This window comes from Pygocentrus nattereri, chromosome 15 (assembly GCF_015220715.1).
Source record: "Pygocentrus nattereri isolate fPygNat1 chromosome 15, fPygNat1.pri, whole genome shotgun sequence".
Classification (NCBI taxonomy): Eukaryota; Metazoa; Chordata; class Actinopteri; order Characiformes; family Serrasalmidae; genus Pygocentrus; species Pygocentrus nattereri.
Genome location: NC_051225.1, coordinates 28,889,056 through 28,913,714, shown reverse-complemented (window position 1 = coordinate 28,913,714; position 24,659 = coordinate 28,889,056). Strand labels below are relative to the sequence as shown.

At 38.9% G+C, this 24,659-nt stretch overlaps 1 protein-coding gene across 1 annotated transcript in view; it reads left to right on the top strand.

Annotated features, from left to right (window-relative positions):
* Window positions 1–19,374, top strand: part of LOC108438779 (complement factor H) — a 37,329-nt gene extending 17,955 nt beyond the window's left edge. Inside the window, exons 11-20 of the mRNA XM_037545079.1 lie at window positions 3,063–3,251; window positions 3,352–3,516; window positions 3,964–4,143; window positions 4,282–4,470; window positions 10,584–10,763; window positions 11,993–12,172; window positions 13,446–13,625; window positions 16,364–16,396; window positions 16,922–17,080; window positions 18,718–19,374. Coding sequence (XP_037400976.1) covers window positions 3,063–3,251; window positions 3,352–3,516; window positions 3,964–4,143; window positions 4,282–4,470; window positions 10,584–10,763; window positions 11,993–12,172; window positions 13,446–13,625; window positions 16,364–16,396; window positions 16,922–17,080; window positions 18,718–18,914 — 1,652 coding nt within the window. The 3' untranslated portion in view covers window positions 18,915–19,374. The remainder of the gene's footprint in view (window positions 1–3,062; window positions 3,252–3,351; window positions 3,517–3,963; window positions 4,144–4,281; window positions 4,471–10,583; window positions 10,764–11,992; window positions 12,173–13,445; window positions 13,626–16,363; window positions 16,397–16,921; window positions 17,081–18,717) is intronic.
* Window positions 19,375–24,659: the final 5,285 nt, after the last annotated feature.

Below are 24,659 nucleotides of genomic sequence, written 5' to 3'. Positions count from 1 at the left end.
TAACATCGATCCACAGTGACAAACGCTAAACACCATTGCTTTAACATGACAATAAAGTTCAGAATCATTCAGTAAATACGCTGCCATGAAAACACACATGGCATTACCTTGCACTTTTTGCAGTCCATGGAAAAAATCTATGCATTAAGGAAAAGCAAGTTGTGTACTTTCAATGTTTACTTGAAAATAAAATTAATACATATATCAAGTCTACCAAATGAAAGCTGTATGTTAAACAAATCCATGAAAACTAAATGGCCAAAAAATTACCAGTACACTTTCCATTACATTACACAATTTCATCATTCCTCTCTGTTGAATATCTGTTGAAGATAATATTCTGTGTGTATACAGGCCAGTTCGTTCTCTTCATATACAGAACATTCCACCTAGGTGTCATCAGATATTTATGTACAGGAGAGCTAAGCCTGCACTGGGGGCATGATCCTCCAGGAGAACATGTCCAAAAATGTCTGTTCATCATGAACTTTTAGTGGAACATCTACCAGAAAATTTAGAAATAAATGGCTATTTGGTCTTTGTGGTTTGTAATAAGCAAAAACTTAGCATTAAATACTAAGATATAAAAAATATATTAAAACTTAAATACTACACTGACATGCCAAAAGTCATGGGACAAGATCTAGTATCATGTAGCACCCCCTCTAGAGCCCCTCTAGCCTCTAATGGCCCAGTGGCATGGTGAATTATCCTTCTGGAATATCCCTGTTTGGGGACATGAACATGGAATCATTACTCATCGGACCACACCACATGTTGGCAGTCCTCTAGGGGTCAGTTAGCAACTTTATGAGCCCAGGTGAGGCGCTGTGTCTGGTGTCGTGGTGTTAAGAGAAGAACTCTTGTGGGTCTTCTGCTTCCATGTCGCATGGAAGCTAAAGAACACTGCACTGACCTGCGTGATATGCATGTCTGGCCTCCTGCATTAAATGTGGATGTGATTTCTGCCAGACTCGCTTGCCTTCTTGCACAGACATTTCTAGCCAGGCGCCACCAATCACAATCATTAAGCACCTGTGCATGGCCACTGCATCCTCTGTGGGTGGTAATGCTTTCTATGATGTATTCCTGGGATACACATGACACTGTGGCTCAAGGAATGTTAAATGCCCACACAACTTCAGAAATGGAATTTCCCATCCGGCTGGCACCCACTATCATGCCTCATTCAAACTTTGATAATTCACGTCACCTTGCCATGAGTATGCTAGCCAGTGTTGAGCCTCACTCACAAGATAACACTTACAACTTAAACAATATTAGCGTTCCCAAACCGAGCTCTTTAGTCAATTTATATACTGCTATCCCATGACTTTTGGTATGTCAGTGTATATCTGTCAAGTTACAACAGGTACAGATCAAGCAAAGGTTCCGACGTTAAGCACTGCTATCTCCGCTCTTAGATAAGCTGCAAAGTCATTAGAGTGGCAGTTTCCTGTCTTCAGGTCATGTCCTGCTATCACAGTATTTTGTGAAGTTGGAGAGGCAATGATATGGTTAAATAATGAAGAATGAATTAAAAATAAACTGTAGATGATTTTAACTAGTAATGTACTAATTAATTTGGGAAGGGGGGCTAAATAACATTCAGTATGGGGCTGAAGTGCCTGTAAAACTGGCCTTGAAATGCCCATGAATTCCATCATTTTAATGTTATATCCACATGTTTAGCAAAATCAATAAAAGTAAAACTTGTACTTTAGTTTTTGTGCCAATTATGAGTGACTTTTTTTGGGCTGAAGTATGCCCAGAATTCAGACAAGTGACATCCTGATAATAGAGCAAAACCTTTTAAGACTGCCTAAACTTCAAAATCTTTAAAATCACCATCAAAGCAAGACAAGCTGTACTGGTGAATTTCAACACAAACACAATCATGGTGAACAAAACAAAAATTTGTTATATGCGGAGATAAGCAAGATTTATTAAAGGCAAATTCAGGGTCATGGTCAAGATGGTCCAGGGTCATAGAGCCAACACGGATAGAACGGTAAACAGACATAACAAACCAGAATCACCAAAACAGCAGATAACAACTACATAGACCAATACAAGGATCAGCACATCAAACAAAGCAAACACATCAAACAAAGACCAGCAAACACAAAGGGCAAACACAGGGCTTAAATACACACCGGGAAGACGAGGGACAGGTGAAAACAGTCAGGGGCGGAGTCACAAAACAAGGAGCATGAATCAAAACAAATGCATCTGGAAGACCAAAACAAAAAAGCACATGGTGTGGGAGGAGCCAATCGTGACAGAAACACTCTCATGATGAAGATGTAGATTTCTCCTCTAATCTTGTTTAAATGGCGCATTCCCTGCTGCAAGATCCTGGTGTCTAAAATGGCTGTGTTTAGTTACACAGTGAAGTCTTGTTCTTTTTCATAATTCACCCAAATCAACAAGTCTCGGCAGCCTGAATGAAGATCTGGGTACAGTTTGAGTGGGTGGAGAGACGTTTTTGGCATGTATTTACAGAACAGGATTAAGTGCCTATTGACTTCTAGTGTTTGTTGGCAATGTTAGCCTTGTAGCTTCAGCATTCAATAAGCAAAATTTCACACACTGAACTGTCTGATGACTTACACATGGAGTTAGTGGGAAACGGTGTAAATTAGATTTTTTGCTGAACCATTTCTTTAACAAGTCTGCCTGTGTGATAAGCGACAATGTGATGCTGAGTGATGAATCCACTCCTGTAAATAGTTCCTTTGAATATGTAAGTTGGTTCACAGAGAGGTGACTGGTTCACAGAGAGGCTGAAATAGCACACTTGCTCAACTGAAGTCTGTCTCTAGGCTTTAGTGGGAAAACGGTATTAATAGTAAAAACTTAATATTTTATTTCTGACAAGTTGTTTTGTGCTTATTTAAAGAGCCATCAATGCCAAACACAGATATCTAACTAGCTGCTCCTCACTCCTGCTCCTAGGATTTTATAAGGAAATGATCAAGAGGTAAAGAGGAGCAGCATAATCTTGAGAGATTAATAGAAAATATTCCATTTTAATTGTTTGTCCTGTGTTTGGATTCCAGCTAAACCGAACGTCTGTGCTTCATTCCGTTTGCAACATGGACTCACACATTATTTCACAAAGGACACAGATCCTCCCAGAACTGGCATTTACTACTCATGTGACGCAGATTATAAAACATTTGAATACACATGGTGGGGAGAAACAAGCTGTAGTCCGGATGCTTTGGACTACACACCACAATGTATACGTGAGTCTATTTTCCTTGCTTTTTTTCATAGCACCACATTTACAGCACAGAAAGGAATGGCTAATTTGGGGTTTGATGTCTTTTTGGTCTCTGTTAACAGAAAGAAATGAGTGTGGCCGAATTCCCAACATTCCACATGGAAAACTAGCATATGACCAATATCGTGAAGGGAATTCAGTCATTGTCTATTGTGATTTTGGCTACAAAACAAACATATCTTCCATCACATGTAAAAATGGACAATGGAAGCCCCCGAAATGTGAACGTAAGTTACATTTGATTATGACTTCAGTCCATTAAATCACCTGAGACTTGATGCGATGGCAGAAAAAATAATAATACTTGAATTTTGACATAGACAGCAGGTCTGCAGGCATGTAGGAACAGTAATCAGCAAACTGTTTGTAGATGTTAAAGAAGTTTGAGAAGAATCTAAATCACAGTCTGTCTTGTCGTGTCAACTCATTAAAAGCCAGGTCACAATTCAAGTTGGCTTAAGTAACCAAGTTAACTTCTTACAATTTATTTTAATGTTGTTTGACCTTTTTCCATAGAATATTCAATTTAACTCAAACTTCATTTGAGACTCATTTATTAATAGAATAAAATGGAGGACGTTTTTCTTGAACTTAGAAAATCCACAGCTAATGTTAAATTGCTAAATTGCTTCGTTCACCACAAAGTAAACATTTCTTAAAAAATGCATTTTTAGGTCTAACAGGTGATCACTATAGTGCTCCTCCACAAGTAGAAAATGCAGTCATCACTGAATACACTCAACAGGAACACCAAATAGTGGTGAGCTTTCAATGTCGAGAACATTTTGAACTAAAGGGGAAACAGACAATTTACTACATAAGGAAAAACTGGGATAAAACACCTACATGTAAATGTGAGTACATACGTTTGTTATTATTATTATTATTATTATTATTATTGTTGTTGTTATTACAAAACCAAAAAAGGATCAGTATCATTTGTTTTATTTTTTTCATTGTATCTTTTTAATCATAATGTCTTCATTTGCTAGTGTCAGACTCTGCATGTGAAAAACCTGAAACGAATATAAGCCGTGGCATCATTAAAGATTCTGAAGAGATCATGGACTACTACGCAGGAGGAGATACTGTGGAATATAAATGTTTTGAGGGATTCGTCTTTGAGGATAAAACATCCGCACACTGTACTGTCGGGAAATGGATTTACCCAAAATGTATTCGTAAGTACATTTTAGACTAGTGTAGTAATACTAATAGCGATGCTGTGCGTTAGGACTGTATTCATTGTGTTTATTGTGTGCTGTTTCACTGCCTCTTCATGGTGGTTTCATTCCATAGCTGCCTTTTCCACTATTTAAACTTAATGCATTAAGTTTAAACTTGCGTGTGCAGGGATAGAAATACATATGACTAAACTTGCATAAAACGTTGGCACCTGCGTCTGTTGCAGTGCAGCTAAACATGCTGTTTTCAGGCTGGAGGAAATTATGGAATGAACCTATGGAAATTATTTAGCTAGCTGACATGGAACCAAAAAAGGCCACTTCATTAACTTCTTTAGGTACTGTTACCTGAAGGCACCTTCAAAATAACCTCAGAGAATCAATTTTGGTCTTAGAAACAGGGCTATACAACAAATTCATTGGCAAGGAAGCAAACAGAAGAGGCCATTTATAGATGTTAATTTTTAGTAAAAAAACAAACTGCCTCAGTCATTCTCTTATTCACTGCGGGTTAAATCAGTAGGTCAGCTAATGGTAGTGCTAACAGTTTAATGTTAGATGAGGGGCAAGACGTTGCCTTATGTCAGTGGATCATGTGGAAACGTGTTGGCTTAAGATAAAAAAAAAGTAACAAGAAGAGAATAAACAAGTTTTTTATGGCTTGTTACTTGTTACTGTATAGACAATATATATATATATATATATATATATATATATATATATATATATATATATATATATATATATATTATATATATATATATATAATACTAAAATGAATGAATTCACAGTGTATGTAATGAATTCATACTGTAGGTGTGTGAGGACTAAGGTTAAGGAGGGATCTACTGGGAGCAGTGCTGGTTGTACAGTCTAACAGCAGCAGGAAGGAAGGACCTGCAATAGCGCTCCTTCACACACTTGGGCCTGTCACTGAAGGAGCTGCCCAGTGCTGTCAGAGTGTCGTGCATGGGGTGAGAGCTGTTCTCCAGCTTGGATGCTAGTCTGGCGTCCTCAATTCTCCCACCGTCTGCACTGGGTCTAGGGGGCTTCGCAGGACAGAGCTGACCCTCTTAATGACTCTGTCTCTTCCTGTCTGCAGTTGAGATGCTGCTGCCCCAGCAGACCACTCCATAAAAGATGGCTGATATCACAACAGTCTCGAAGAAGGTCCTCAGGAGTGCCCTCGGCACTCCAAATGACCTCAGACTCCTAAGCAGGTAGAGTCTGCACTGGCCTTTCCTATAAAGTGCACTAGTGTTCTCTGACCAGTCCAGTCTATTGTTGAGGTGAAAACCCAGGTACTTCTTATAGTCCACTCCCTCAATGTCCCTTCCTTGGATGTTCACTGATGGAGGGAGGTGACTGTGTCTGCAAAAAACCACCACTATCCCTTTGGTTTTCCCCACTCTGATCAGGAGGTGGTTCCTCAGACACCAGTCCACAAGTCCTGCGTTCATTCTCTGTACTCTCTGTCGTCCTCATCTGTAATGAGTTTGATGATTGCTGAGTCAACAGAGGGCGTTAGTAGATGGCAGTTTGGTGAGCTGAACATGAAGTCTGCAGGGTACAGGGTGAAGAGGAATGGTACCATGACTGTTCCCTCTGGAGCCCTGTGCTGCTGAACACCATGTCAGACACACCGTCCCATCACCTCACATACTGTGGTCTGTTAGTGAGGTAGTCCAGAATCCAATTTGATAGGTGGTCATCCACCCCTGTGTTCTCCAGTTTGTCCCTCAGGAGCCCAGACTGTATGGTGTTAAAAGCACTCGAGAAATCAAAGAATATGATTCTCTCAGCGCTCCCAGGCTTCTCCAGGTGAGAAAGAGATCTGTGTAGCAGGTAGATGACTGCATCATCCAGTCCAATGCCAGGTTGATAGGCAAACTGGAGAGGGTCCATAGATGAGCTCTCCAGATGGCAGAGATGGGCCAGAGAAGGACCAGCCTATCTAGCATCTTAATCAGTGTTCATGTCAGTGCCACCGGCCTGCAGCTGTTGAGGTCCTTTGGTTGCTGCATCTTTGGCACTGGTACCATACAAGATGTTTTCCATAGTTGTGGTTCTCTCCTGAGCTTAAGGCTCATGTTGAACATGTGTTCAACTATCCCACACAGCTGATCTGTGCAGGAGCCTGGTGCTGATGCCATCTGGACCGGCAGCTTTCCTCACTTAGATCTTTCTGAGATCCTTTCTTACCTGGGCTGGAAGGCACAGATCGGAGCAGGGGGGCTGGGTGCTGGAGTGGGTAGGGGGTTTATCTGGCAGCAGAGAGATCAGTTGTGGGTGGCTGTGAGGTGAGAGTTGTGAAGAGGTGGGTAATTGTGGGAGAGGGGGCTGGGCAGTGCCTCCAGAGTACACAAGAGGTGGGTTGCAGCAGGGGTAATTGTGTGTTTGTCTTTTGGTCTCATACAGCCTGGGGGTCATGTTTCTTGTGCTCAGAGATTGTTTTTCCAGACACCACTGATGTTGTTATACTGTAGCTGTTCCTCGATTTTCTTTCTGTAGCTGACTTTTCCCTCCCTGATTTTCCTTCTCAGTTTCCCCTGGACAGCTTGCAGTTCCTTCTTGGTACCTGATCTAAAGGCCCTCTTTTTCTGCTTCACGAGAGCCTTTATATCAGGGTTACTCCATGGTTTGTTGTCAGGGAAACACTGAACAGTCTTGGTGGGTTTTCCACACAAAAATGTATGTGGTCCGTTATGCAACGTATGAGACTGTCAGTGTCCCGATAAGCATCACACAGTTCCTCACACACAGTTGTTTGAAAAGTCTTTCCAGGTATATATCACTTCTAACTTCAGTTATTGTGGTTAGCCTAACTGAATTACTTAGACGTCTCAGTTGTGTCTGTTGCACATTAAGGCGCTCGCATTTTGTAGTAATGTTAGCAGGAGTACAGAAGACACTGTGCTGCTAGTTTATTAAGTATGCCTGCCTTGTACGTCTGTTCACCATTTTATCTTCTATGCAAACTAAATGCTGACAGCACATGACTGAGGTGTCCTTGAGCAAGACACCTAACCCAGAGCTCCTCCCTGGGCGCTGCGGATTGGGCTGCCCACTGCTCTGGGCAAGTGTGCTCATTGCCCCCTAGTGTGTGTGTGTGCTCGTGCTCACTAGTGTGTCAAATGTGGAGGTGAAATTTCCCCGTTGTGGGACTAATAAGGGTCACTTAATCTTTAATCTTAATTTTAAACACTGTTGCCATGGTGAATATTAGGTTGCTTTGCTAAATGCAGTAAAGCAAATACCACAGCGTTGAATAAACATTTGTACAGTGTCAGTGTTTTCAGCATTAATTTTTACCATTTACAGTTCTACATGTGAGAAGTTCTCAGCTTTTGACAAAGTCAAATATTTTTGTTAAGCCGCTGCAGCCCTGGCTTTTCTAAGTGTAGAGTGCTGCTTCATACTGATATTGATGATCATAAGAGCAGTAATGACACCTGGGAATAAACACTGAAAAGAAGATGTGTGTGACACAATTTATATTTATATCAAATCCTACAGGTCCATCACAGCCCCAGCTTTTTATTTATTTTATTATGTTTTTTTTTTTTTATTTTAGGCATCATGGATTTAACAGAAAATGACACAAAAGCCTTGACAAATAAACATAAATACATTATTATGCATTTAATGTGCCCACCATTTTCCTTTGCTACAGCTTCCTTTCTCTTCAGGAGACTTGCTTTTAGTTTCTCAAAGAAATCTGCAGGGATATTTTCCAGCTTCTTTTAAAGACCCTCAAAGTTCAGTCTTAAAAGTTGGTTGCATTTTCTGCATGATTCAGGTTATACCAAAAGTATTCAATGATATTGAATGTCTGGTCTCTGGGGTGACTACATTAGACTGTATTTAGACAGTGTCATTAGACTGTGTCAGAGTTACAAATGGCTGTGTACCTCATAGCAACAAAACCACATTTTATGTAGGTGAACCATAAGAGTTGATGCCTGTGTAATTTTTGACATTGACCATTGACCAAATTACCGTAACGGTAGCTTAACTATCTAACTATTCATCTTACAGTTAATTTCAGTGTTATTGTGTGGTGATTTTTGTGTGTTTATCCATATTCATGATGCCTTTATTAATTCAAATTAAATTAATTCCAAATGTTATACATCCCCAAACATTGATCCTCCACTATGTTTGACTGTTGGTTACAGACAATGAGTTTTTCATTACAGTGTACATACTGCTTTCTGTTATGTCTAAAGATGTGTTGGGAGGACACAGCTGCTACTGGTTGTTTTTTATGTTTTTGGAAGGTTGAAAGAGTTAAATTGGCACACAAATGCAAAAGTAAAATGAGGATGAATTAAATACTGATAGATTTCATGTACTTAGTGTATGTTTAGGATGATTTAATTACAAGAAGCAGAAAATACAACCAACTTTCAAGACTGAACTTAAGATTTCTTTGAAAAACTGAAAGCAAGTTTCTCTAAAAGAATGGAAGATGTAAGGGCAAAAGTTGGAAGAGATTTTTTATGGTAAATACATGAGAAATACATTTGAGTTGCTTAAGAAAGAATTATTGTATTCTCTTTCATCCTTGGTTCACCACAAAATATGAAAAAATGTCTGCATTATTCTGCCTAATAGGTGACGTCTATGGGCCTCTTCCACAAGTAGAAAATGTGAATATCAAATCTTACAGTAGAGAGCCACAAAAAGCAGTGATATGTGAATGTAAAGAACATTTTGAACGGAAGGGGAGACGCACAATTTACTTCAGAAGCAAAGGCTGGGATACAGCACCTACGTGTGAATACAAGTACTTATTATTATTAGTAGTAGTAGTAGTACTAGTATTGTTATTATTAGGGCTGAGCGATAATGATAATAATAATGATCACTTTAATAATAAGAACTGTTCAATACATGTTTGAAATGATAGGCCATTCTTACACTTGTCCATTGTTACGACAGCCCTGGTGACATTTTCAACTGCAAGAAAAGCGACAAGAAAGGGCTCACTTTATATATATATAATGTGATGTTCATGTGAGGGAAACAATGGCCAGTGTTTTACAGTTTTGAGGGGCAAAGTTGATTTGTTCTCCTGTGACCAAGCGTGAGTGACAACATAAGTGGCTTGTAACTGTACTGGCCAACAGTGAACTCACTTCTTTCCTAACATCCTCACAAGCTTTAGCAGCTTTAAATCGCATCTGCGCCATACAACTACAGCCAAAGTGGTCTGTGTGTTGCAGGACTCGAACAGTCTTATTTTAGTATTAGATAACATAAGAAATAGAGTTGGAGACGAGAATCACACTGCAGCTATTGCCTGTGTTTTAGCGTCAGATGTATTGCGGTTGTTCCACCACTCAGACAATTACAACAGCGCAATGAATTCCTGTCTGCTAGCTTGTGTTTGAGTACTGTTGCTCTGACATGAATGTGGTAGGAGTGGTAGACGGAGTGATCCATCATTAAAGTGCCAAACCAGCTAATGTTTGTCGGTCGTACTAAGTTGGCGCTGTTGAGAAACTAAACAGTTTAGCACCTGTAATCAAATAGCCAGCAGTTGTGATCAGACAGCAAAAAATGAATTTTTTTTTTAAAATTTTGAATATTACAGAAATCATGGCTGAGACTGTTGCTTTAACCAGCTGGTATAAACTGCTAACCTGGGAAAGTAGATTTGTCCCACTATTCCATGACCCATTTATAAAATGTTCTGCTGATTGGCCAGTGTTTGTCATGTTCTGACCATAAAGCAGAATTCAAAACCACAATTGCAGTCTGGTTTTTTCAACTTTCACTCAGGAGCAAAAATCAGCCTTTAAACTTGAAAGAAATAATTATTTGACATTCATCATGATAATTATTGATATCAACTAACATGATTTTTAAAATTTTGATTGCATTTTAAGCCATATTGCCCAGGCCTGATTATTATTATTATTAATGATAATCATAATAATGATAATGCTGTATTTTTCAGCAAACACCATCATGGTTGAAAAGTAACACTGCTACTGAGTGTCCCCTGGGCTGCATGTTACAATTGCTGTCAACCACAAAAACACAAGCCGTCAGTTTAATTCATTTGTTCTCATCATTTTAATCATAATGCCTTTACATGCCAGGGTCACCATGTCTAAAACCTGAAAGAATACGCAGCGGCTCCTTGAAGGATCCTCAGAATGTTAAGGACTATTACGCAGAAAAAGATACTGTGGAATATGAGTGTTCTGAGGGATACATGTTTGAGGAGGAAAGCCATGCCCGCTGTACTGCGCAAGGTTGGATTTACCCACAATGCAGAAGTAAGTACATTTAATAGTGACTATGGAGATTTTATTTATTGTGTGCTGTTTTTAGTTTCACTGCCATTTCATGGGGGCATCATTCAGTAGCTGGCCTTTTCCACTACCAGCACAACACTGGCTTTTTCAAGTGTTCACAAAGACAAACAAAACCAAGGAGTTTGTGAAATGGCTGGAATGTACTTACTGTTATGTTCATGCTTTCCCATTAGCAGCTGCACTTCCGCTTTTTCTTTTGAACTCGGGGCTCCATAGACTCAAACACGTACAGCACAGACTTGTACATGCAGCATTAAGTTCTCTCCTGCTGTTATATAGTAGAAGAATCAGGTGCGGAAAGATCTCCCACACTGCTGTTCATCAGCATGCCTGTCTAAAATTTATATTTTGTCATGTGACGTCAGTGATTCATGGATTTGCCACTAGAGTACATCTTAATGTCTAACAATACTTTTACAACCAAAGTTTTCCTTTATATTTTGCCAAAAAATTTACACTAATTTTAGTATTAGTGCTTTATCAATCAACAAAAGTGAAAGAAATAAGTGGGTTCATGCCAGTTGTAGCACTGATTTAAACAAAACTAAAACAGAAGATTTATTGCGGTTGTTCCACCACTCAGACAATTACGACAGCGTAATGAAATCCAAATGTCTGCTAGCTTATGTTTGAGTAATGTTGCTCTAACATGAATGTGGTAGGAGTGGTAGGCGGGGTGATCCATCATTAAAGTGCCAAACCAGCTAATGTTTGTCGGTCGTACTAAGTTAACGCTGTTGAGAAACTAAACAGTTTAGCACCTGTAATCAAATAGCCAGCAGTTGTGATCAGACAGCAAAAAATGTTTTCTTTTTAAATTGTGAATATTACAGAAATCATGGCTGAGACTGTTGCTTTAACCAGCTGGTATAAACTGCTAACCTGGGAAAGTAGATTTGTCCCACTATTCCATGACCCATTTATAAAATGTTCTGCTGATTGGCCAGTGTTTATCATGTTCTGACCATAAAGCAGAATTCAAAACCACAAAAGCAGTCTGGTTTCTTCAACTTTCACTCAGGAGTAAAAATCAGCCTTTAAACATGAAAGAAATAATTATTTGACATTCATCAGTCGAATGAGTGGCCCCTGGGCTGCATGTTACAATTGTTCTCAACCACAAAAACACAAGCCGTCAGTTTAATTCATTTTGTTCTCATCATTTTAATCATAATGCCTTTACATGCTAGGGTTACCATGTCTAAAACCTGAAAGAATACGCAGCGGCTCCTTTAAGGATCCTCAGAATGTTAAGGACTATTACACAGAAAAAGATACTGTGGAATATGAGTGTTCTGAGGGATACATGTTTGAGGAGGAAAGCCATGCCCGCTGTACTGCGCGAGGTTGGAGTTACCCACGATGCAGAAGTAAGTACATTTAATAGTGACTATGGAGATTTTATTTATTGTGTGCTGTTTTTAGTTTCACTGCCATTTCATGGGGGCATCATTCAGTAGCTGGCCTTTTCCACTACCAGCACAACACTGGCTTTTTCAAGTGTTCACAAAGACAAACAAAACCAAGGAGTTTGTGAAATAGCTGGAATGTACTTACTGTTATGTTCATGCTTTCCCATTAGCAGCTGCACTTCCGCTTTTTCTTTTGAACTCGGGGCTCCATAGAATCAAACACGTACAGCACAGACTTGTACATGCAATATTAAGTTCTCTCCTGCTGTTATATAGTAGAAGAATCAGGTGAGGAAAGATCTCCCACACTGCTGTTCATCAGCACGTCTGTCTAAAATTTATATTTTGTCATGTGACGTCAGTGATTCATGGATTTGCCACTGGAGTACATCTTAATGTCTAACAATACTTTTACAACCAAAGGTTTCCTTTATATTTTGCCAAAAAATTTACACTAATTTTAGTATTAGTGCTTTCTCAATCAACAAAAGTGAAAGAAATAAGTGGGTTCATTCCAGTTGTAGCACTGATTTAAACAAAACTAAAACAGAAGAGGTACAAGAGAATCAAACTGCAGCTATTGCCTGTGTTTTAGCGACAGATGTATTGCGGTTGTTCCACCACTCAGACAATTATGACAGCGTAATGAATTCCTGTCTGCTAGCTTGTGTTTGAGTACTGTTGCTCTGACATGAATGTGGTAGGAGTGGTAGGCGGAGTGATCCATCATTAAAGTGCCAACCCAGCTAATGTTTGTCGGTCGTACTAAGTTAACGCTGTTGAGAAACTAAACAGTTTAGCACCTGTAATCAAATAGCCAGCAGTTGTGATCAGACAGCAAAAAATGTTTTCTTTTTAAATTTTTAATATTACAGAAATCATGGCTGAGACTGTTGCTTTAACCAGCTGGTATAAACTGCTAACCTGGGAAAGTAGATTTGTCCCACTATTCCATGACCCATTTATAAAATGTTCTGCTGATTGGCCAGTGTTTGTCATGTTCTGACCATAAAGCAGAATTCAAAACCACAATTGCAGTCTGGTTTCTTCAACTTTCACTCAGGCGTAAAAATCAGCCTTTAAACATTAAAGAAATAATTATTTGACATTCATCAGTCGAATGAGTGGCCCCTGGGCTGCATGTTACAATTGTTCTCAACCACAAAAACACAAGCCGTCAGTTTAATTCATTTGTTCTCATCATTTTAATCATAATGCCTTTACATGCCAGGGTCACCATGTCTAAAACCTGAAAGAATACGCAGCGGCTCCTTGAAGGATCCTCAGAATGTTAAGGACTATTACGCAGAAAAAGATACTGTGGAATATGAGTGTTCTGAGGGATACATGTTTGAGGAGGAAAGCCATGCCCGCTGTACTGCGCAAGGTTGGATTTACCCACAATGCAGACGTAAGTACATTTAATAGTGACTATGGAGATTTTATTTATTGTGTGCTGTTTTTAGTTTCACTGCCATTTCATGGGGGCATCATTCAGTAGCTGGCCTTTTCCACTACCAGCACAACACTGGCTTTTTCAAGTGTTCACAAAGACAAACAAAACCAAGGAGTTTGTGAAATGGCTGGAATGTACTTACTGTTATGTTCATGCTTTCCCATTAGCAGCTGCACTTCCGCTTTTTCTTTTGAACTCGGGGCTCCATAGACTCAAACACGTACAGCACAGACTTGTACATGCAGCATTAAGTTCTCTCCTGCTGTTATATAGTAGAAGAATCAGGTGAGGAAAGATCTCGCACACAGCTGTTCATCAGCACGTCTGTCTAAAATTTATATTTTGTCATGTGACGTCAGTGATTCATGGATTTGCCACTAGAGTACATCTTAATGTCTAACAATACTTTTACAACCAAAGGTTTGCTTCATTTTTATCTTTTTCCAAAAAATAATATGAGAGTAATATCAACACATAATATATGCAATTTGGGGACTTTTAATCTCACACATTTCACTAATGAATGAGTGTGTTTTTCTGTGGGTGTAACGAGGAGCGAGGTAGCGGATGCATGTGCAGAGGTAAGCGACTTTTCTTGAGGGCAAATCCAGAATCAGGGTCATAACGGTCCAGGATCAAAGAGCCAATACGTACAGAACGGGGTGCAGACATGACGAGCAACACAAACAACCAAAGAGTTCTAACAAAGACCAACACATCAAACAAAGACCAATACAAAGACCAGCGAACACTAAGTTCAAACACAGGGCTTAAATAACAAAGGGTAAATGAGGGACAGCTGGAAAACAGGTGGAGACAATCCTGGCCGGAGACATGAAACGAGGGGGCAGGACTAGAAAAACCAAAACAAATACATGTGGGCTAAACCAAAACACAAACACAAGGACAGGACTGGGAGGGGCCAATCGTGACTGTGGGTTATTACTATTGACTCCACCTGCCTCCATCAATTTCCCGATTTTTAAAGTGCCATATATGCACTTATTCAGTATTTCAAATTGTTTTCTAAAATCTACATAGAAGGTATGTGACTGCTTGGGGTGAAAAATGCAGAAATATCATTTACAGCCATAAGATTTGGCCCTAGAATTTTTTATTATTTTTTTTACAACTGAAAAAAGTTCAATAAGAACAAATTTTGACATTTAAGAAGGCTTTTGTGATCACTGACACTGTTTTACAAGCTTGATCTTATAAACCCAGTTAAAAAAACTTACACTAGGTAAAATACAAATAAAAACAGAAAGTAGTGATTTATAAATCTACTTTGACCTGTACTTGAACAAAAACAGTACAGACAAGATATGTTTTACCACATTAACTGAATCTTTCTGAAACTGATACCTGCAACATGTTCCATAAAAGTTGGCACAGGGCCATTTAAGACTAGAAATATTTTGAAATGTTCAGACAACATCAGGTGATGCAAACGTGCTTGGATATAAAGTGAGCATTGAAGAAAGCCCTAGTCCAGCATGCTGCTCCGGAGCCACATGCAGCTCTTTTACTGCTCTCTTACAGTTCCTCTGCAGAATTAGATTTTTGGCAATAATAAATAATCCTCCTTTGCAGTAAAATAAAGCTTCACTGTGCTTTCTAACACCCAATTCTAACACAGCTTTAATTATAAATGGTAATAATAGCCACAATTAAGGCATAACTGCTTACCAGCCTTTAAACCTGAACATTAGCATGCAGACTGCTGGTCACACAGCAACATGGACAATGTTGCCTAGCAAAAGATCTTTTCTCTAAAAGGCAAAGAAAGTTTTAAAACATTGATAATTTAGAGATAAATGGACAAAAAAAATGATCCCTCTCATCAATATTGGCAGTTTTCAGTATTTAGTTTCAGCTTTATGTCTGTAGTGTTGACTAAATGTCATTCACTAAATGAAGCTGCAGAAATACTTTGACAAATCTGCTGCCAGTAAACACAGTTTGTCACTGCGTCCACAAATGCAGGTTGAAACAGTACTATGCACAGCAGAGGTCATATGTCAGTAACGTTGAGAACTGTGTTAGAATTCACTGGGCTCAAGCTTATCTGAAATAGTCCTATGTCTAGTCGAAATATGTATGATCACCTGATGAGTCAACATTTCACATTGTTTATAGAAATAAGTGGCATTGTGGTCTCCAGTGTAACGTAAATATGTGACGCTGTTATAAGCTGACGTGAGAATCTTGCAGGGTCTGCATGTTTCTCACATGAGAGGTACAGAGAGGTACGAGGTGTGTGTACGTAATACACTGGCAGGTCAGTTCCTCACTCTCACTATTGTTATTTCCAGGACCATTGGCTGGACAGGTAAAGATTCGCCACTCAGCCCAGTTTACTGTAGGATTATTTTGGGCTTTCCTGACTGAGGATGTTTTAATTAACCTGTAAAATGTTAACTGAATTTTTCTTTTTTCAGTGTAATGTTAGGAAGTACACATTAACAAAAGGAAAAGGAAAAGAAACAAAAAACATTGCTTGTAACAGAAAATACCCCCATCCATTTACTGATTTCTAGATTTTCATTTTTTAGGCATTAGATGTGTTTAATCATTAAAGTTCAGGTACATGCTTACTTTAAATCACAACTGTCTTAGATTGTGTGTTTTAAAGCACACATCAATTTGATTTTCACACTGACCTATTGTTGTTTTCATTGTACCATCTTCAGGAAAGGCTACTACAGCAAAGCCCTCTGGGGGAGGTAAGAAGCTCTTCACAGTTTTGGGCTTAGATTTTAGCCTGTATCAGTAAAATATTTCTAGTAAGGTTATTTTAAATGTGTTGCTTTACAGGGTCAGCAGCTCAGATAAGTCCTACACCACTATCCTGTTACATTAAACATTTTACACACACATTATTTTGTTGTTAAACAATATTATTAACTGTTTAAATGATGTTATTTGGAAGCTGTATGTATCCTAGTGTACAATTCTGCAAGAAAATATTTCTTAAACTAGTTTTGATATTTTATAAAAACCTTTAAGATCAGTGTTTTAAACTTGTTCTAATGTATTTATGGCTTTGTAACAGCATCAGTTCTCCTGATCTGTGATAAATACAAGCTAAGGCAACAACAATTTGTCAAGAATTTGACAAAGGCCAAAAAAACTTGCCATGGCAAAGTAAATTACAGTTCTTTTCTATAACATTTTCGTGTGTGTGTGTTTGTGTGTGTGTGTGTGTGTGTGTGTGTGTGTGTGTGTGTGTGTGCAAACAACCACACTAGACTGCGGCCAGCCCCCACAGATTGAAGATGCTGTACAGGATTTTAAGGATCGATATGAGGACGGTGAAAAAGCTGATTATGCCTGTCCTGCATTCTACATTAAGGAAGGTGATCTGACCTGCACCCGAGGCAGATGGACAGGAAGTGGGAAGTGCTGGAGTGAGTAGTTGTATTTTATTCTTTTCTATTTTTAAGTTCAACAAATATACAGTAACTATGCATTAGCACCTGCATAAAATGTTATTTCTACATATATAGAGATGTACATTAGGACTGCTGTAGCTACTGATAATGTCATGTAGTTATATTGATTGGTTAGGTTGAAACTTTACAGGTCCCATTTATATCATGTGACTGAGAGAGAAATACAAATAGCAGAGACTGCAGCAAAGAATCCTGCATGAACCAAAGAAATCAAAAACTATAAAGACATTTTACTTCAGTGTTGACTGTTCCCGAAGGTTCCAAAGGCAGTGTAATCATGAGGCGCAAGTAACCCAGAGAAAATCCACTGCATCCACAGCAGAAGCTAAACCTAATGAGATACTAATACCTTTAAAAAACACGGTCAACAGTAAAACACAGCACATCACAGTCTTTTAAAATTGTTACGCTACACAGTTATCATGCTTGCTTGTAGGCTAATGCACACAGACTAGCTCGGATACTTTTCTTTTTTTTCTGGATTTCTCTGGGGTTTTATCCTCCATTCCACATGTAAACACTTCAAACATTAGAAAAACGCTGTTATTAAACCTCTTATGCTTGTGGGTATATTTTGGTTTTTCAGTCTGAATTTAAATGCCCAAATCACAAGGCAAATTGTTTAGTAGCTGCATGAAATAAATGTAAATTTGTAAATGTTCCCTTTAAATGAACAGAAAATGTATTTTATGATTAAAAACATATGCTTACAATTTATTGCTGAAAGACGAAAATCTTAGAGGCTCTTTGTATTTTTTATAAAAAAAAATTTACGGAAGAGACACCATCCAGATCCAGTTTATAGCTCAGATTTGGAGCTTAATATCATTTAAAAACACATTTTCAGGTGTAACCAAACAAAATATTGTAAATGTTTACTGCTCAGTGACAGAAGCTGATTTCAGCTAATTAATTTCAGCAAATGTTAAAAATGAGTTTATGAACAAAATGGAATCTCAGGGTCACTGCTGGGTTCAGCAGAGCGGCTGAGCACCGCGTGACAGATGAGTTACAGTCAGTAATCATGTGCCTATAATGTGCACCTCTATGGTCGACTGATTAATTGACCAATTATTGTGGAGCTTTATAAATGTATACAAAGGTGTATCTGGGCAGTTGTAGTTAGACGTGAGCCCTTAAGGGATGTCATGAACTGTAATTAGTCACTACACTAAGTCCCCTGGTGTAGAAAACAACATTCCTCAATTTATAAAGTAGATCAGTGATTCACAGTCCTGGTCCTCATGTTCTCCTTCTCTGCACATTTTAGTGTTTATTCTGCTAACAGCACACTTGACTCCACACATCACTTCATTAGGTGCACTCAAGCACATTAGAGCCAGAAGAACACAAAAAGTGTGCAGTTCAGGGAATCCAGGAATTAAAATGAGGAAGAGGAACTCCAGAGTTACACAAACCACATAGAGCAGAGTGATACACAGAGGAGTAACTGTATTAATAATAAGCAGATGCTCTTATTTCCATCTGTATGTTTTCGTGTCTTAATCTGCACTATGTACTGTCACAGTTATATCACTGAACATAAACACAACCATGAATTTAATAATTAGAACATGTTTCTTTGATTTCAGAACCCTGCACTGTGGATCTTAAAGCTATGGATGACCGTAAATTACAGCTGAGGCATATAGACACAGAAAAAATCTATTCAACTCATGGAGATAATATTGAGTTTTCTTGTAAAAGAGGATATAGACAAGGGAAAGACAGTGTTCCTTTCCGTCAGCGCTGCACTAATGGACACATTGACTTGCCTGTTTGTGTATAGTGGGTCACAGGTTCCCATTAAAGTGCTGTGGGGATTTAATTGTGCTCTTCACTGCTTAAAGAAGAATCAGTCGTTTTAACCTGCTGTGTTAATATTTAGATGTTTGTGTAGTGATAAATAACTGAGGAGGCTGCCATTCAGACTACATTCAGATAAACTTCCATTCAGTTAACAGAAGAATGGATTGTGTGCAGTCAAACACAACAAATGATGATGACCAGAGAGCTTCACTCACTTTCATGAGCTAAATAAACCAATTAAATGAAGACTGTAAAACACAGTGTTTGATATAATTAAGATTTCAACCAAAATCCATCTCCTGAGAAATATCATTTACAAACCTAACATCTGAAGTAGCATTAAAGAAGAAGCTCTTTGAACTATTCATGGCTTTGCTTGCTGTATGTTGTTTATTATTGTTTTCCAGCAAAATTAATAAAGCATTTGACTTGTGATTTGAGTTACGGACTAATATTTTTATGCTTAAACTTTTATTTCTCAAATCTCTTCTAGTAATGCTACTATGGTGCATTCGACTGGCCTATAGCTCTCTTCATGTAGTATCATCAGACAGAATAATGAAGGGGGGTGATTATCTCCTGTAATTTCCATCCTCTCAAAAACTAAAAAATTTGGCGCAGTCCAAAATGTAAATAAAAACAAAACTTTCTTGTTTTTTGAAAAATATTTACCAATTTTGAATTTAATGCCAACAACACATTTCGGGCTGGTAAAGCCATATATTATATAAAACACACACACACACAAACACATGTGTACATATATATATATATATATATATATATATATATATATATATATATGTTTGCTTTTTTGTTGGAGGAAAATTTCATTGTACAGTGTTTTCTTTTTCTATGCCATTTTTCTATGGACATATTGTGTCCTCCGGGCTGAAGATCAATCAGCTTGTTATTAGTGCACAGTTCAAAAGCCAGTGTTAACAATGGTCTAGGGGGCATTCGTGCACATGGTATGGGTGATTTGTACATTTGTGAAGGCTCCATTAATCCATGAATACATTGCTCTGTATTAAACGAATCCAGGTGCTAAACTGACCTGCCTGCAGTCCAGACCTGTTAACACCCCAAAACTGCTGAGCAGCTGAAATCCTGTATCAAACAAGAACGAGAAAGCATTCTTCCAAATACTTTCAAAACTATAGCTGTGTCTCCTCAGTTCCCAAACGCTTACAAAGTGTTGTTAAAAAAATGTGATGAAACAGTGGTAAACATGCCCCCTTCCCAACTTTTTTGGAGCGTGTTGTTGGCATCAAATTCAAAATGGGCATATATTTTCCAAAGAAAAAAAAACAATAAAATTTCTCATTTTCAACCTTTGATTTGTTGTCTTTGCAGTATTTTACTTTAAAAATATGGTTTACATGATTTGCACATCATTGCATTCTGTTTTTATTTACATTACATTCACAGTGTCCCGACGTTTTTGGAAATGAGGCTATAATATAGAATGTGATGTAGCGCTGTTGTCGGAAGAAAACCTTGTATCTCCAAAATGGTAACTTTACAGGAGAAGGAAAAAACATACTTTACTTTTCATGCAAGTCAATGGAACCAGAAGTCTTTCCAATTTATTTTGGGCTGTTTCTTTCAGTCCATTCATCATGAAATTTACGTACATTGTAAAAGGCCACGAGTGTTTTCAAATTCTGTCAAAAACTGAAAAATGTCAAAAATGGAGATACAAGCTTTTCTTCTGACAACAATTATATATTTCTTACACCTAAGAACGTATTTCTTTGACCTTTGTGTGAAAGGTCATTCTGTGGAGATTATGTAGAGACCCTTGACTGACTGTTGCAGATGTCATCTTAAAGCTCATGATGGACCTACATGCGCATCTTTGCTGACTGAACTGAAACAGTGACATTTCTCATTCACTAACGTTTGTGTACAAATGACGGCTTCATGTGCAGAAACAGATAAAAAATGACTGCTGAATTCACAAAGTATTATAGAAACGTTCTGCTTTATTTACTATCACTAAGCCTGAGTTCTGGTGTAATACAAACTTTCTTTAGCCTAATATAATGTTATATACATGAATGTATACATGCGTTACAGGTTACCTTTATACAGGGATGCATTACTGGCTTTCTAATCATTAGACTCATGTATAACCTGTACTGAGTTTTGTCTTCAGGTTTACTTTCAGCAATAACTGAATTTCAAATAATAGACAAGTACAATTATGTATGAAGAAAAACAAATGCATCACTTCTCTATGTCATTTTAATACAGTATTTTTTTTCTTAGCAGTGTTCTTACCATATTAAAATCTCTGGGTCTTACCTGGCCACCACATTTTAAAAGTTCTAGCTACACCCCTGTTCCCAGCCTTGGGTGTTGAATCTAGTTTTAAAGTATTGCATTTTGGGTATTGGAGTGAATTCATGTTACTATCTTGGCCATTGTAATCTGCTATGATACAAAATCATAAATGTTTTTTAAACTTACCGTTGCAGCTGTGTGTATGGTACAAATGAATGACAGGTGGTTCTGGCTGCTCAGGAGTTCCATGTTCCCTATACTGTAAACACATAACAGAGCTATGAATAACTGGGTGCAGTTATTAGACTTTCAATTCGAGTCTTTTTTTGGTGTAAAAAGTACAAAAGAAGACAAAATCTAGAGAATTGACAATGGAAAAGCAAGTAGTTCTAAACATGAGATTAAAGTAAACGCCAGTCAGAACCGTCTCAGACTAACTGGGTGCTCCGAAAAGAACAATTTTGAAAAAGAAACTGCTGGAGGTTTAAGAAGGTTACAACGATCAGACCATGTCAGAACAACTACAGCAACTGAAGACACAAGCATTGTTAGAGCTGGATAACCAGAAAAGTGGGTTTAGTTACAGAATGTATTGATGACCTGCCTGTGTAAGGAAACATCATCGCTCTGTTATTGCACTGTAGTCAGGGAAAATGCTACACAGCAGTGCTACATATCACACGAATGTGAAAACATGCTGTCTGTTCTCTGTTTGCTCTAAATGCCCCTGTAAATTTGTGCGCTTTATGAATCTGGTCTAGAGAGAGAGAGCAAGAAAGAGCAAGGGAAAAAAAAATAGTTGTTTGTTTACGTACACAGTTGTGTACAGATTATTTAGAGCCTCCTACACCAAACACAGAATCAAAGTATATGGACTGACTTGATTAACTTGAGAAATGCTTGTAAGCCAGTTGCAACACAGAGTGGTCTTATTTGGGGCAGTCCAGTACTGTCAAAACAGGCAGGGGTCAAAAGACCAGCAGGCAACATGAGAGACAGGTCCACAGTCCAAAAAACAAGCAGGAGAACTATACAAACACAAAATTCCCAGAACTGAAGTACAGCACACAGACATGTCGCAACACACAGGTAAAACACATAATGAGCCCCACAATCTCATGCAGGTGTAAGTGGGTGGAGTCAGGGAGAGTCCAAGTGCAGTCTCCCCAAATGTGGAAATAACATGACAAGTTCAGCAAATAAATCATACACCTGACCTGTAACTGACAATACGGCACTTCTTTTTGGACATTTGGGACAGTTGAGGCTTTTGCAAATGCATTTAAGAAGACTTTTGTTTTGTATTTAATTTGTGTTTTATTATTTAATATTTATTATATACAGTAATGACTTATATAGAGTATATTTTAATACCATCAACAGCCCTAAAGGTATTTTAGAATGTTCCTCAATATTTCTAGTATTTTGGGAACAAAAAGAAAATATTAAATGACAAAGAATATAATGTAAAAGTCTCCAACATTCTTTGACCAATATATCCACTATTCCTTCTCAACACATGTCCAAACCATCTCAACCTGGCCTCTCTGGCTTTATCTCCAAACTGCTCCACCTTCACTGTCCCTCTGATCTGCTCATTTCTAATCTTGTCCATCCTTATCACTCCCAACGAAAATCTCAGCATCTTCATCTTTGCCACCTCCAGCTCAGCCTCCTGTCTTTTAGACAGAGCCACAGTCTCCAAACCATACATCATAGCAGGACGCACTACTGTCTTGTAAACCTTCCCTTTCACTCTTGCTGCTATCCTTCTGTCACACATCAGGCCTGACACCTGTCTCCACCCACTCCATCCTGCCTGCACCCTCTTCTTCACCTCTTTTCTACACTGTCCATTGCTCTGGAAGGTTGACCCAAGATATTTGAAGTCAACCACCTTTACGACCTCTGCTCCTTGCATCTTCACTTTTCCACCTGCCTCCCTCTCATTCACACACATGTATTCCATCTTGTCTCTACTGACCTTCATTCATCTCCTCTCCAGTGCAAACCTCCACCTCTCAGGATTCTCTTCCACCTGCTCTCTACTCTCACCACAAATTACAATGTCATCTGCAAACATCATGGTCCATGAAGCCTCCTGCCTGACCTCATCTGTCAACCTCACCACTGTCTCACTATCCTCATACATGTCCTACACCACCCTAACATACTTTTCAGCTACACCTGACTCCCTCATACAGTACCACAGTTCCTCTCTTGGCACCCTATCATATGCCTTCTCTAGATCCACAAAGACACAATGCAGCTCCTTCTGACCTTCTCTGTACTTCTCTACCAACACTCTCAACGCAAAAATTGCATCTGTGGTCCTCTTTCTGGGCATGAAACCAAACTGCTGCTCACTGATCTGAACCTCTCGCCTTAGCCTTGCTTCAACAACTCTTTCCCATACCTTCATGGTGTGGCTCATCAACTTTATACCTCTGTAGTCACTGCAGCTCTGCACATCACCCTTGTTCTTAAAAATGGGGACCAGTACATTACCTCTCCACTCATCAGGCATCCTCTCACTCTCCAGGATTTTGTTAAACAACCTGATTAAAAAGTCCACTGCCTTCTCTCCTAAACATCTCCATACCTCCACAGGTATGTCATCTGGACCAACTGCCTTTCCCTTCTTCATCCTTTTTAAAGCTGCCCTCACTTCCACCTTACGAATTCTCTGCACTTCCTGATCCACTATCTCTCCCCCCGTTGTCTTCCTCTCTCTCTCTCGTTTTCCTCATTCATTAGTTCTTCAAAGTACCCCTTCCATCTACTCAACACTCTCTGTTCACTCACTAGTACATTTCCCTCTCTATCCTTTATCAGCCTAACCTGCTGTACATCCTTTCCAGCTCTATCTCTCTGTTTAGCCAAACGATACAAGTCCTTTACTCCTTCTTTACTGTCCAGCCTCTCATACAGCTCATCATAGGCCTGAGCCTTTGCCTTTGCCACCTTTCTTTTTGCTATGCGACTAGCCTCACAGTACTCCTGCCTACTTCCTTCATCTCCCTGGTTATCCCACTTTTTCTTAGCTGCCTTCTTCTTCTGAATACTCTCCTGGACTTCCTCATCCCACCACCAACTTTCCTTGTCTTCTTTCCTCTGACCAGACGAAACACCCAACACATTCTTGCCAGTTTCTCTCACCACCTTACCTGTAGTTTCCCAGTCCTCAGGTACCTCCTCACTGCCCCCAAGGGTCTGTTGCAATTTTTCCCTGAACTGCCTGCAACCGTCCTCCTCCTTCAGCTTCCACCATCTAATCTTTGGCTCTGTCTTCACTCTCTTCCTCTTCTTTGTTTCTAATCTCATTCTACAGACAACCACCCTATGCTGCCTTGCTACACTTTCCCCTGGTACCACTTTACAATCTCCAATCTCCTTTAGGTGGCATCTCCTGCTAAGGATATAATCCACCTGTGTG